Source organism: Trichogramma pretiosum, unplaced genomic scaffold (assembly GCF_000599845.2).
Source record: "Trichogramma pretiosum strain Unisexual culture from Peru unplaced genomic scaffold, Tpre_2.0 scaffold115, whole genome shotgun sequence".
Lineage (NCBI taxonomy): Eukaryota > Metazoa > Arthropoda > Insecta > Hymenoptera > Trichogrammatidae > Trichogramma > Trichogramma pretiosum.
In genome coordinates this window covers 89,759-102,071 of record NW_019640800.1, presented here as the reverse complement: position 1 = coordinate 102,071, position 12,313 = coordinate 89,759, and the positions used below count along the sequence as shown (strand labels likewise).

Below are 12,313 nucleotides of genomic sequence, written 5' to 3'. Positions count from 1 at the left end.
TGCTAGTAAATTATCAATGGCTAACATTGGAAGTATTTGTTTTCATTATTCGTAACTTTTTGTTTTTTTTCCTTTTCAATAACTACAATAGTACTTTTTTATTACAAAATTTTTTAGAGAGCTCAAAAAATGTTTCATACTCTTTTGATTAGATATTATACAGAAAAACATCGATAGCAATGAAATATTTAACATAAAATACTGAAATTTGTACAAACTTGCCATAAAAGATAATATAAAATAAAATGAAGTATTCAGTGAATAATAAATATCCGCAGTCTTACAAAGTGAACTTAAAAATAGGCTACAGCCATGAAGTCCTGTGATGTGGGGGTGGCAAAGCATACAAAGAATGAATGTACTGTTGATAACTAGCCGGGTCAACTCCAATATTATGTCCATGGGGTGGAACATAAGAGGGCACTGGTGATGCATAAGGATTAGGGCGTTGCCCTGGTGTGTGAAGAAATGGATGTCCTGAATAAGTTCGTGCTGCAGCAGCTACTACAGCATTTTGACTTGTACACAATTTTGATTCATCTACATTTGTCGAATTTGTTTGTGGCTGTGGTTGATGTTGAGCCTGTTGCTGCTGTTGCTGTCTTAATGCCATGCTATAATACTCCTGAAGATTTGGGTTCCTGAAGTCATCTAAAAATGCGTAAGCAGGGGGGGCAGAGTCTTTATCATAATATGCTGCAGTTGTGGCAGCCGTTCCAGTAACATTTGAGGTTGCAGTAGTAAAATTAAAAGCACTATTGGACTGTTTGAGACCCATCGAATCAATGGTAGAACTGGTAAATTGCGAATATGTTGTTTTTACTTGGTGACTTGCAATATTTGTTGGCAATGGGGTCGCCTCTTTTTGTGACTTCTTTTTTTTAGTTTTTTTCGGCTTTGCAGCATTCAAACTTGGTTGAACTGGTTGATGTGCAACTGGCAATACACTAGGTGATTTTCTCGCTACACCTGCAGCATTTTGTAAATTTTGTAGTAAGGTGAGTTCTAAATCAGATTGTCCAGATGACACAGGACGTGCATAAGGAGACAAATGTTCAGTTTTAGGATCGGGTCGTTGAATTGATAGAAGTTGCTGATCTTTGGCAGTCGTTGAGTGACCAACCAACCCTAAACTTAACCGAGCATAAGCATTATCAGCAAGGCCAGAAGAAAATGCATTGCTAGAGTCAAATTGACTGTGACTTAGTAATGGCTCAAAACCAAACTGCTGTTGTGATTGCGGTGTCGGATCCTGATGTACTCCTCGCTTCATTCCTGGTGAGAGATTGGTATTAGCTGACGCCTCATATGCACGTTTTTTAACAGGAGGTAAACTTGAATTAGCAGTTCCGGGCGGGATTTTAGAACCGACATCGAAAAATCCTGGGTACACTGGTCTACACGCCGGATTTGAAATAGCATATGAGCTAGCCTGAAAACCACTTCCATATAGATGTTCGTGATTTGACAAATTTTGCTGTAAATGAACAATTGAAATTAACGTTATAAAGAGTATAGATTTGACAGAAAATGTTTTATTGCAATTTGTGACTGATTATATAAGCTTAAAATTATTATTATTTCAGTTTCTAATTTTGTCACCAATAGTATAATTTCATGATTGTAAGCATGAATAGAAAATTCTATGCTTAAACATAGCAAGAGCATCAACATACTACAAATCAGAGAAATTTACAAACCTGTCTTTGTTGAGCAAGTTGTTGCTGCACATCATGATTGGATGCTCTTGCACTAGCAGATAATCCAGAAGAGTCAATATTCATTTGGTTGGCTACTACTGGTGAATTTTGTAAGATATTTGTTGGATACGGTGGAAACTGTGCACTTATAGGAGTTTGATAAATCTGTTGGTTGTGTAATCTTTGATCTACATTATCATGCTGCAATGGATGTTTGTCTTTTGATTTAACATTTGAAGTTAAAGGTGCAGAAGATTGACTATAAGCAGATTTCAAAGATTGCGAAAAATTGGAAGGATATAATTGATTTTCTTCTATAACTTTGGTTGTATTTTGAACTAATCGTTGTTGTTGTTGCTGCTCTTGAACTGAAGACTGTGAAAAATTTTGTATCGGCGACGGCTGCTGGGTGGTTAATTCCTGAACTGAATGCGATGATATATACGATTTTGAATGTTGCGAAGATAGCGCAGAAAAATTTATCGGCGCCTGAGACGTTGGTTGCGAATAAGTAGACAATTGTTGTTCAGAAGATTGCTGAACAGAGTACGGAGATGACGATTGGGATGATGAATGAGCGTAACTCGTAGGTGTTTGAGGTGATGTTTGTGAAAATCCTTTCGGCGAAGATTGAACAATCACTAAAATATAAAGAAAATATTCAGTACTTGATTTATATTAAAATATGGCTTAATTACGTGATAATCTGTAGTAAAAACTATGCAACATTTGCTTGCCTCTTAAAAAAAAATGTTAACTCGAGTTTATAAAATATCGATCTTGAATTGTAAAACAACATTTTTTTAGTTAATTTTATTACTGGACAAACATTTCTGCTATAATTGCAGTTCTTTTTCCTCAAGGCAAGGATATTGCATTGCCTATTAGATTAGAAATTACATCAATACACTATGACAAAATGTGAACGTATTTTTTCTTCAGGACAAGGGGTACCATGCAGAACTATTATGCATAATAGCCTTTGTGTATGCGTAATACTTTTAGTTATGAAACAAAAATATAACTTTGCTTACCAAGTTCTGATTGTAAGTATGGACTTGGAGATTGAGTTGCACAGCTCGGTGGTTGAGGTGAAGATTGTGAATAAGTGGAAGACGGTGGCCTGGGAGATACTTGCGAGTATGTTGAATGAGGCGAAGGTTGAGAATAGTTGGGTAGTGGTTGAGGCGAAGATTGCGAGTATGGAGAATGCTGTTGTTGCGGCGAAACTTGTGGACAGTTGAGCGAAGTTGCTGTTGATGGTGAAGGTTGTGAATAGCTGCTCCCAGGAGTTTGTGGCGTAGATGGTTGTGTTTGCGGTGATGACTGAGAATAATTCATAGGTTGCGGCGATGACTGTGGATACGGCGATGTTTGAAGAGAACGAGGAGACTGAATAATAAAAAAAACCAAAGTAAAAATAAAATCATGAGCAAAAAATCATTTATGTTACACAACATCGTTGTGTGTAAAATAATTTGAAAAGTATAATGTTAAGCAGTTCAAAAAAGTAGTGAGCAAACTTAATGATTCCTTTACCTGAGCTGGACATACTGATGATTGATTTTGAGCAGAAATTTGATTAGACTGTGGCAAATGCTGTGGATTTGGACTGATTTGAGAATACAGACTAGGTGATGAAGGCTGATCATAACTAGCTGGTGCTAAGTAAGCAGGCGATGTGGGCTGCTGCAGTGGTGACGGAGTTGGTGGAAGTTGAGCACTATAACGCGGTGGAGTAGTGTAATAAGGGCTATTGTATGGACTGCTCCCAGTTGACATAGCATCTTGATAAAATCCTGCACCTCTGTTTTGAGGATCTATTGAGACAGTTGGCGAAATGACTTCTGCAGATTGACTCACTTGCTGAGGTGAATGACCTGCACGACTAGGCATTGATTCTTGTGAGAAAGATGATAAACTTTCATTTGTATTACATCCACTCATATTAGTGAGATGCTGATTGTTTACTGCAGCAATCGGTCCAGTGCTACTACTTTCATTCGTTGAAACTGTAGTTTTAGATTCTGGAGCCGTCTGGATTTTTTCTTCCTTTTTTTTCTCCAAATTTTCTTCTTCTTCTTTTTTACACTTTGATTTTGGACCTCCAAAAGCTTTGAACCTATAAAAAAAGGGGAAGCTCTCAATATTCATGATGAAGAAGCTTATGAACTTAACAACACATAAAATAAATTACAAGTAAAACAAGATTATTCATTCAAAATATTTTAAAATTGTTTGGTCTGAATTCATCTCTAAAATAAATTAGAATATAAGTTATTAAGACAATTAAAATGAGTACAAAAATTGCTATTGTTTGAATAAAAGTAAAAAATTAATGATGCATTTGTCTTACCATGCACTAAGATTGGGAGTTGCAGTTTTTGTTTGAGGAGTCTCTTGTTTAACAACATTTTTATCAATACTAGTATTCTTGCTTGATGCAGATGAAACTTTTGAATCAGAAGATCTGTGCACATCATTATCCGTTGAAGTTACTGATTTGCTTATCCCTTCATCTTCATCATCTTCATTAGATAAATGTGTATTTGGAGAGGAAATAATGCTTTTACAAATTAGTTGAATTGAATCAACATTTTTAAGAACAGTGCCAAGGCTAAGTTTTGGCTCATCATCATTCTTTTGATTGGAATTTTGTTCTTTATCAGTGGTTGAACGATTATCCATAGATTCAGATAAAGATGGTGATTCACTGTTTGGCTTTTTAAATAATAAGTTTCCTTTACTCTTTCCCGGTTGTAATCTATCAATGGTTCTTTGGATTTTTTTAGGTCGAGGTAATGTGTTAGAAGATGGACATTTAGGTCTTTTTCTAGAGTTTTCTCCTGGACACAATCCTGCTTTATTATTTGTTGAAACTGATGTTGTTGGGAGAATTGGTTCATTCGAAGTATCACTCACAGATTCCTTTTTGATAGATGTATCATTATCAGATGAAAATTCAGAAACACGAGGAGTATCATCCAACCATTTATTCATATCCTAATTTCACAAATAAATCAACTATTATATTTAGAAATATAATTTACAATTTGAGTACTAAATATACTTACATTGAGTGTTTGTTCCGTTGCTTGATTTAGAGCTTGAATATCATTCTTTACTAATCCTTTAGCTTCTTTCTTTACTAATCCTTTAGCTTCTTTCTTTTCTAATCCTTTAGCTTCTTTCTTTTCTAATCCTTTAGCTTCTTTCTTGATTGAAGATTTGCTTTTTTTTGATTCTTTGTCATCTTGACTCTTCTTTTCATTTTTAATATGTTTTTTCGATTTTGACTTCTTAACACCTGATTTATTTTTGTCATGAATAGGTTCATCGTGAGAAGATACTTTTTTAGAAACATGAACGCCTTTTGCAGATTTTTTTTTTCGTTTTTTTTCCAATTCCAATTTTAATTTTTCTTCTTGACGTTTTTTACTTATCCTGTCTTTCAAACCATCCAGGCATTCAATATCTTCCTTTTTAGTTGTAATGGACTCAATATTTTTTACAATATTCTTACTAGTGCTTAAAATACTTCCAATATCATCTAAAGAAGTTTTCATTTCCCCATTTTTCAAGAATAAATTCGTGTTTTGACATTTTTCGATTTCTTCTTCTTGATCATCCTCATTGTCTGAGTAATCTGAAGTATTTTGAAGTTTTTTAGATAATTTATGAATAAGGTCTTTTTCACTTTTTGATTTCCTTTTTTTTACTTTGTCAATTAAAATATCTAATTTCTGTTTTTTTCTTACTTTCTGAGTTTTATCCTTGGAATCATCAACTAAATTTAACTCCTTTTTAATATCTTTTTTCTTTTTATTTTCTTTAAGTTCTTTATCTGTTTGTGATCCTGAATTACGTTCAACTTTTTTATTTTTTTCAGTTGTTTTAATATTTAGATCATCTACTTCGTTGCTTGATAAATTTTGATTTTTAGAAACACTATTAATATTATGAACTTTTGTTTTTTTCGATTTTGTCGAATTTAGTGCAGCTTTCTTTTGAGTTATTTCAGATTTTTCTTCAATATCATGTTCTTGTATTTGATTCTTTACTTTTTTGGCTTTACTTTTAATATCTTTATTTTCATTTTTCATAATTACCTCTTCAACAATATCCTTTTTTTCAGATGTATTTGTAGACTTGACTTTAATTTTTTTATCACTTAGTTTTGCAGGCGATTTTTCTTCAGAATTTTTTTGTTTTGACTGTTTACGTTTTGGACTATGTCTGGGAGATGCTGGTGAAAAACTCTTACTTTTGGAATTTTTCAAAGATTCTTTTTCATTACACGAACTCGTAGATAAAGAATCTTCACTAGAAGCTTCAAATTCTAAGAATTTATCAACAGCTTTATTGAAAATTTCTTTAAGATTCAAAGCCATTTCAGTGTATTCTGAGTAAAAAAAAAAACCATAAGATTAGAATGTCTATTAACTTTTGAAATTTTTTGAATTTGGATCTTACCATTATCAGAACCATTATACTGTTTACAATTTTCTATTATGAGATTAAAATCACGTTTAAATTGGTTTATGGTTTTATATGCTCCATCATCTAATTTATCTTCCATAGTGCTAAGATCCATTGGTTTTCGAACAACACTATAATACCTGAAAAAAAAATTCATTTTTATAATTTGGTAAACATTATTAATTCAAATCTTGCATAAGTACCTTGGAGCATATTGTTCATCCACAGGATCGGCAAAAGGCCAGGCATCTTCATGATCTTTTAAAATCTTGAGAACTTTATGCATACCAATTTGTTGCTCTTCTTCTTCAATACCAATATTATCTTTATATCCATAGTTAGTGGAATCATTCTTTCCTTGCTTCCCAATACTACTTTTGTCCTCAACATTTTTGATTACATCTTGTGTAACTTCCAAAAGAAATGGTCCATCAAGGGAGGCTAGAGAATTATTAGTTTGTCTGCCTTTCTTTTGAATTGGAGGTAAAGGCAAGTCTTCAGTTTTTGCAGCTTTTGATGGATTCTTAGAATTCTTTTTTATTGATTTTGTATTTACTTTTGGTTTAATCTTGCTTTTGACCATGATTAAATCTTTGATCTGAGACAAGTTTTAAAAAATTGATTTACTCCTTTTATTACTTCTTTTATAAAAAGAAAGCTTTGGTACGTAGAGTATGGTTCTTCAGTAAATTTACTTCAAAGTCAATATATAGTATAAAATTTTGTGTACAATTTGGATAAAATTTTTTTAATAATTTAAAGAGACTAATAATTTTTTCATGTACAATACTTTGTAAATGTTTGAGTTCAATTGAAAGACACTATTTTACTACTACTTTTTTAGAACTTCCTTTAAGGAAATTAATTTGTTTTCCTCCTCCTTTTCTTCCTCCTTTTTCTTCTTTGCCAATCAACACCAACTCCGTTGATATCAACTGTTTTTATGTCAGGAATTTTTTTACGAGATGGATTTAAAATTTCTGAAGTTATTTTTTCTATATAATGGATTTCTGTCAAAGTACCAATAGGTAGAATTTTTACAGTCATGACCTAATGGTTCCACATATAGAATATCCAAATCCAAATCATATGATTGTTATTCCTAAAACAAAGGATTTATAATATAAGATCATTTTGATTTATAAAAAATCTTGATGTTAATATTTTAAGATAAATCATTATCTTACTTTGAACATCAAACCAAAAGTTGTAAAAGGTTTGAAAAAATATTGTCAAACATCTTTTACAAGAATAAGGCTTTTCAAAGGCTGATGATCAAATTTTCAACTTTTTGAACCTAAAGTTAGAAAATTCAAGATGTTAATCTTAGATATCTTAGAATCTTATATTCATTATTATGGTATCATGGTTTTTAATTATTCAGTTGTTTTGTTACTGATAAACTTATCTCAACTTTCAGTGGATTACTGGATTACTGAAATATTATTATTTTGAATATTGATTGAATATTCTAATTTTGGAGATGCATGCTGAGTTAGTAAAAGGAAATTTATAGAATTAAACAATTTTAATAAGATTTGAGATGTATCATTGTGAATAATATTTTTATCAATGCTATGAATAGTACTTTCTGCAAGAGCATTGATGAATTAAAAAACAAGAATGAAATGTTAAAGTTATTATGTTATAAAGAAAATGTCTAATTTATATCAAGTTAGCACTGCATAGAATATTTTGAAAACAAGTTTTAATGTAAAATTATTAACAATCAAACAAGAATAAAATTCTTACAAATGCTAATATAAATTGTAATATGACATTTCATTATATTCTATTCAAAACATTCAAGAACATAGTAGATATTAATGTTTTTTGTATTCTGACAATCAAATACAGTTCTACTTTTTACAATTGTTACAATATGAGTTTAAAATGTAATTTAAAACAAAGTGTATTATCCATAAGTTATATGCAAGATAGAAAATATTGTATACAAAATATGCATAAGCTCAAATAATGAATTAGCATTGTATTAATTATCTAAGAAGTATTTTTAATATGGAAATATTTTAATTCAAATTACATGTTTATTAATGGAATAATACTATTTGGTTCTATATTTCATCAATATAATTTACTTTTTGATTTCTAAAATCTATTTGTTATTCTCCAAATCTTCAAGAGTTGAAAATCTTGATTGATTTTACAGTCAAAAGTTATTGTTTACACAACTCATAGGTTTATTCAACAAAACCAAATCATAGCAATTTTATTTCATTTGCATCATTGAAAAAAGTAAATACTATAGAAGTACCAATAATTGACATAGGGGTTAGTATGAGTCACATCTTTGCTCTTGATTTACTTTCATAACTTTTTCACATGATAATTATTGATGGATATTGAGGATAGACTTATAAATTTGCTCATTTGGATAACAGAAGAATTGATTGATCAGTGTTGCATGTGGTATAAACCAAAAAGTGAAACATTGAATCAAACAACAAGAGAAAGTTTAAAATAGATAAAAGTTGAGGCAGAATTGAATATAATAATTGTAATTTATGTATACCTAAAAGTTGTGTCCAGGTTCAAAGTTTACACTACATGTTGAACGTAGCATATCGTCTATGCTTCTAATGTCACTCAAAAACAATACTGGACATGTTAGAATCACTCGATATTTAGCGAAAACACGAATTCACAGAAGTGTGCCGTGGACGTATGCAGCAGCTTTTCTTGGTCAGTTTCAATTTGTCGTCGAGTAAAATTTTCAACACTGCACGATTCTTTCACTAATTATAATCGATCGTCGTTTTCGCATCGGTCAGTACTCAAAATGTGATCTAAGTGTCTGAGTGCACGGACGTGTATGAAGCGCAATAGTGGCACACGAATCGGACTGCTTGTGTGAGCCAACTAATTTATCTTATCTCTTTTTTTTCCTTCCCCGCCTGCGACGCTCGAGGATAAACTGTGGGACTGGCGGAGCGCGGACTGGAATTGATGCGCAATCAGCATTGTGCGTGTGTGCCACATAGAGCTAGTTACTATAGAGTACTCGGTGCCTCTGTTGATTTGTTTTTTCGACAACAATTGAAAATGATGCACGAGCAAGGGTCAAACTACTTGTCAAGTTTTGAAAGATCCACTGCTTTCGTAGTTCGTAATTAGAACTTGAGATGTAATTTTTAATAATTGAATTTCTACGAAGTTTTGCGACAAGTTTGCATGGTTTCGATCGTAGTCTTCGTACAATTAAAAATGTTTCCGACCATGGAATAGTTAAGTTACTGCTCCAATAGTCATAATCAATGAATGAACATTTTACGAAAATTTCGTCGGTATTTTTTCCTAAATTTTGACATTTTTTAATGACACTTTCTTCGAAAGCTTACGGTTTCATGAGGTGAAATTTCGTAGCTCTCAAGTAACCTGACAGTAACGCGCAAGCGCACGGTCAGCATTATTATTATTTCTGAGGTTCATTCCACTCGGTCTCCATGAATCCATGATGCCCCCTTGCCCCTCGAGTCAACACTTTGCACATATTGCGTTCGTTCCAACGTCCACAAAAGCAACGAGAAATGCGGGAAATTTAAAACTATGGGAGAAATTAAAGTTGATTGCATACGGTAAATTTTAAAAAAATTTTCAGTTATTCCAATACGAATTTTCAAACAGACTCCAAAAAAATGTATTTTTTTTCAAACAAGGAACGGGTCACTTATGTACTTAAGATAATACCAAAGTTATTATATTAATGACATTTTTATACCCTTCTATACATTACACAAGCTTGTCTTTATTTCGATATTTCTAGACTTTTACGCAGATTTTTATTTAGAAAATATTGGGTGACAATTTTTGAAAACTTTGTTCAAAATCCTTATTTTTAGCCTGATTTATGGTGTTAAAACTATTTATAATATAGACTCATGAATATTCCCAATAAGTTAAAAATTTTAAAAATTGCCACAAGACACTATATAAGATCCTAAATAAGTGAGTATGAATGATCCTTCCAAAGATCTCATAGGTAATCCATGTCATAATTTGAACTTTCTCACCTTGGTGCAGCCCAGTGGTCTGTGATATTCAGCTACGACTGCTGATATCGTCAGGTATTGGCATAAACAGAGTTTCAATAGATTAAAGTCAATTCATCTTTTCAAAATGTGTGGTGTTGTATGTATTTATATTTATATTACAGTTGAAAAGCTGAGGAATTTTTTTCAAAAATTATTTAATAATGGTTCAACTTTGAGGTCAAAATCTCAATTTTCCACAAAAGCTAGCTCTTTTGAAACAGTAAACTTCATGACAAAGTTCTGTAATACAAAAATCAAACTTGAGAATTTTTTGTTAGATACATAGAAAGGTATATTATTTTAAAATAGTGTTTATTTTAGTTTCATGTTGATAAACATTTTATAAGTTATATTTAATTCACTAATTAAAATAATATTAGTCACTGATATTAAAATTGTTTCAAGGAATACTCAAGAGAATAAATATTTTTTATCAATTATGAAGCTAACATTAAACATGCTGCTAGTGTAAACCAATTGACAATCTGACTTATTTACAAGGTATGGAAACTTTATAACTTAAAAGTATATATATTGTCATATTAATAGAGATGTTCCAGTGAAATAGATTTACAAACCATGAATTCAATAGCTTTAATTAATAATAAAGTATAAAATGGAATGTTTTCCATAAAAGTAATGAATTTGTTAACACTATGCAATAATTTGTAAAAACTCATAAAATTAAAAGCAGATTATAAATTTAAAAAATGTATGTTTGTATGTCTATATCCTTTTTAGTTGCAAACAATTTTATTGTATATTTTCTCACAAGCCACTAAGTTATTAACTTTTTAAAACAATCATTTCTTTTTTTTGGTTTTTGTTTGTGACTCCGTAACTTGAAACTGTGGTGCCTGCCAATCTAATGGTTTTCTGCGATACATTGGCCATGGCGGAACTGTTATAATGAATGCTAAGACAAATCCAGCTCCAAGAATGTAAATTGTCTGTGAAAATTGTTGAATAATGTAACCCCATATAAACCCTACAACCTAAAAATAAAAAAATTAAATTAGCTTTTTGATTCTAAAAAATACTACTCATTAACTAAAGGAAAAAATTACCCCAAATAAAGTTACAATAATTCTTGATAAACGTTCTGCTCTGGCTTGGCCTTCATAGTCCTTAAAAGTAAACAAAAATAACGAGTTTGATGTGAGACAATAATTTTAATATGATTTATTCTGGTTACTTTAATCGTAAAATAATTGTTTGAGATCTGTCAAAAAAAACATATGTATTCCAAAATAAACCATTTGTGACTTACCATATGCATGGGTATATTTTTCAATTTTTCTATGAATTCCGTCATGATCTCAACTAGATACAAATAAAGTGGTAGAAAAAGCACGAGACATTCAATATGGAATGTGCTAAAATTCAATAATATTTCGCGTGTGAGTAATATGAGTTATATTTTCATGTATTATTATTTTTGCTTCACGTAAAAAATCATGTAAATACATACATGTATAGCAGAAGAGCGCCCTCACCTCATGAAGCGCCGCAAACCGCTAACATACATATACCTATATGTATAATCGGCACATAATATACCTATATTATATATATGTGTGTATTGTGTATATGTATTTGATGATTGATCGTGCATATGTGGCGAGTTGCTATGCCAGTTGCCACTGGATGTCGCTTTGCTATAGGAATTTTGCTGCAAGCAACTCCAAATATAAAACGGTTGGGCGTTACTATAAATGCCGGATCCGACTCATTATCCCCGAGCACTTAAGGGTCAGGGATGGCCTTCGCCTAACTGATGAGCCCAATGGGAAGGCCCCTTAATTTTTTACACATTTTTTCGTGAACTTTTTAAAGAATCAATATTTTTATTAATAAAGATCTCATTTAATTTTTCTATTTCCCGTCACTCTCATACTTCTATGTTCAAAGCGAGGGTTTCTTTCATTGCTCATTTACGGTACGGAAAAAAGAGGTTCAGTAATAAGTAAACAAAAGAATGTAATAAAATCGTATTATTATTTACGATTTGTAGTGCTCGCATGCGTCAACGTACGGAGCTATTTGCCGGTGATCGGCGAGTCATGACAACTGTCTGCGAAG

General features: G+C 31.6%; 2 protein-coding genes across 2 annotated transcripts; both read right to left on the bottom strand.

The window, feature by feature from the left end:
• On the bottom strand, window positions 1-7,275 carry LOC106652829 (histone acetyltransferase KAT6A-like; the record flags this gene model as incomplete). Its single annotated transcript, XM_014371969.2, has 10 exons — window positions 1-1,477; window positions 1,701-2,341; window positions 2,735-3,092; window positions 3,240-3,822; window positions 4,057-4,703; window positions 4,775-6,102; window positions 6,174-6,319; window positions 6,383-6,777; window positions 6,847-6,859; window positions 7,142-7,275. Coding segments are annotated over 10 exons (5,418 nt in total), but the record flags the coding sequence as incomplete, so codon positions are not given.
• Window positions 7,276-10,781: 3,506 nt separating this feature from the next.
• LOC106652882 (signal peptidase complex subunit 1) lies at window positions 10,782-11,787 on the bottom strand. The gene is made up of 4 exons (XM_014372043.2): window positions 11,703-11,787; window positions 11,502-11,607; window positions 11,299-11,358; window positions 10,782-11,226 (listed from the first exon to the last, which is right to left on the bottom strand). The coding sequence occupies exons 2-4, from the start codon at window positions 11,544-11,546 to the stop codon at window positions 11,035-11,037; spliced, it is 297 nt and encodes a 98-aa protein (XP_014227529.1). The 5' UTR covers window positions 11,547-11,607; window positions 11,703-11,787; the 3' UTR covers window positions 10,782-11,034.
• Window positions 11,788-12,313: the final 526 nt, after the last annotated feature.

Coding starts and splice junctions, on each gene's coding strand:
- LOC106652882 (XM_014372043.2), bottom strand. CDS start 11,546: ATGACGGAATTCATAGAAAAATTGAAAAATATACCCATGCATATG. Junction 11,359..11,501: donor AAAATATACCCATGCATATG/GTAAGTCACAAA, acceptor TTTACTTTTAAG/GACTATGAAGGCCAAGCCAG. Junction 11,227..11,298: donor TTATTGTAACTTTATTTGGG/GTAATTTTTTCC, acceptor TTTTATTTTTAG/GTTGTAGGGTTTATATGGGG.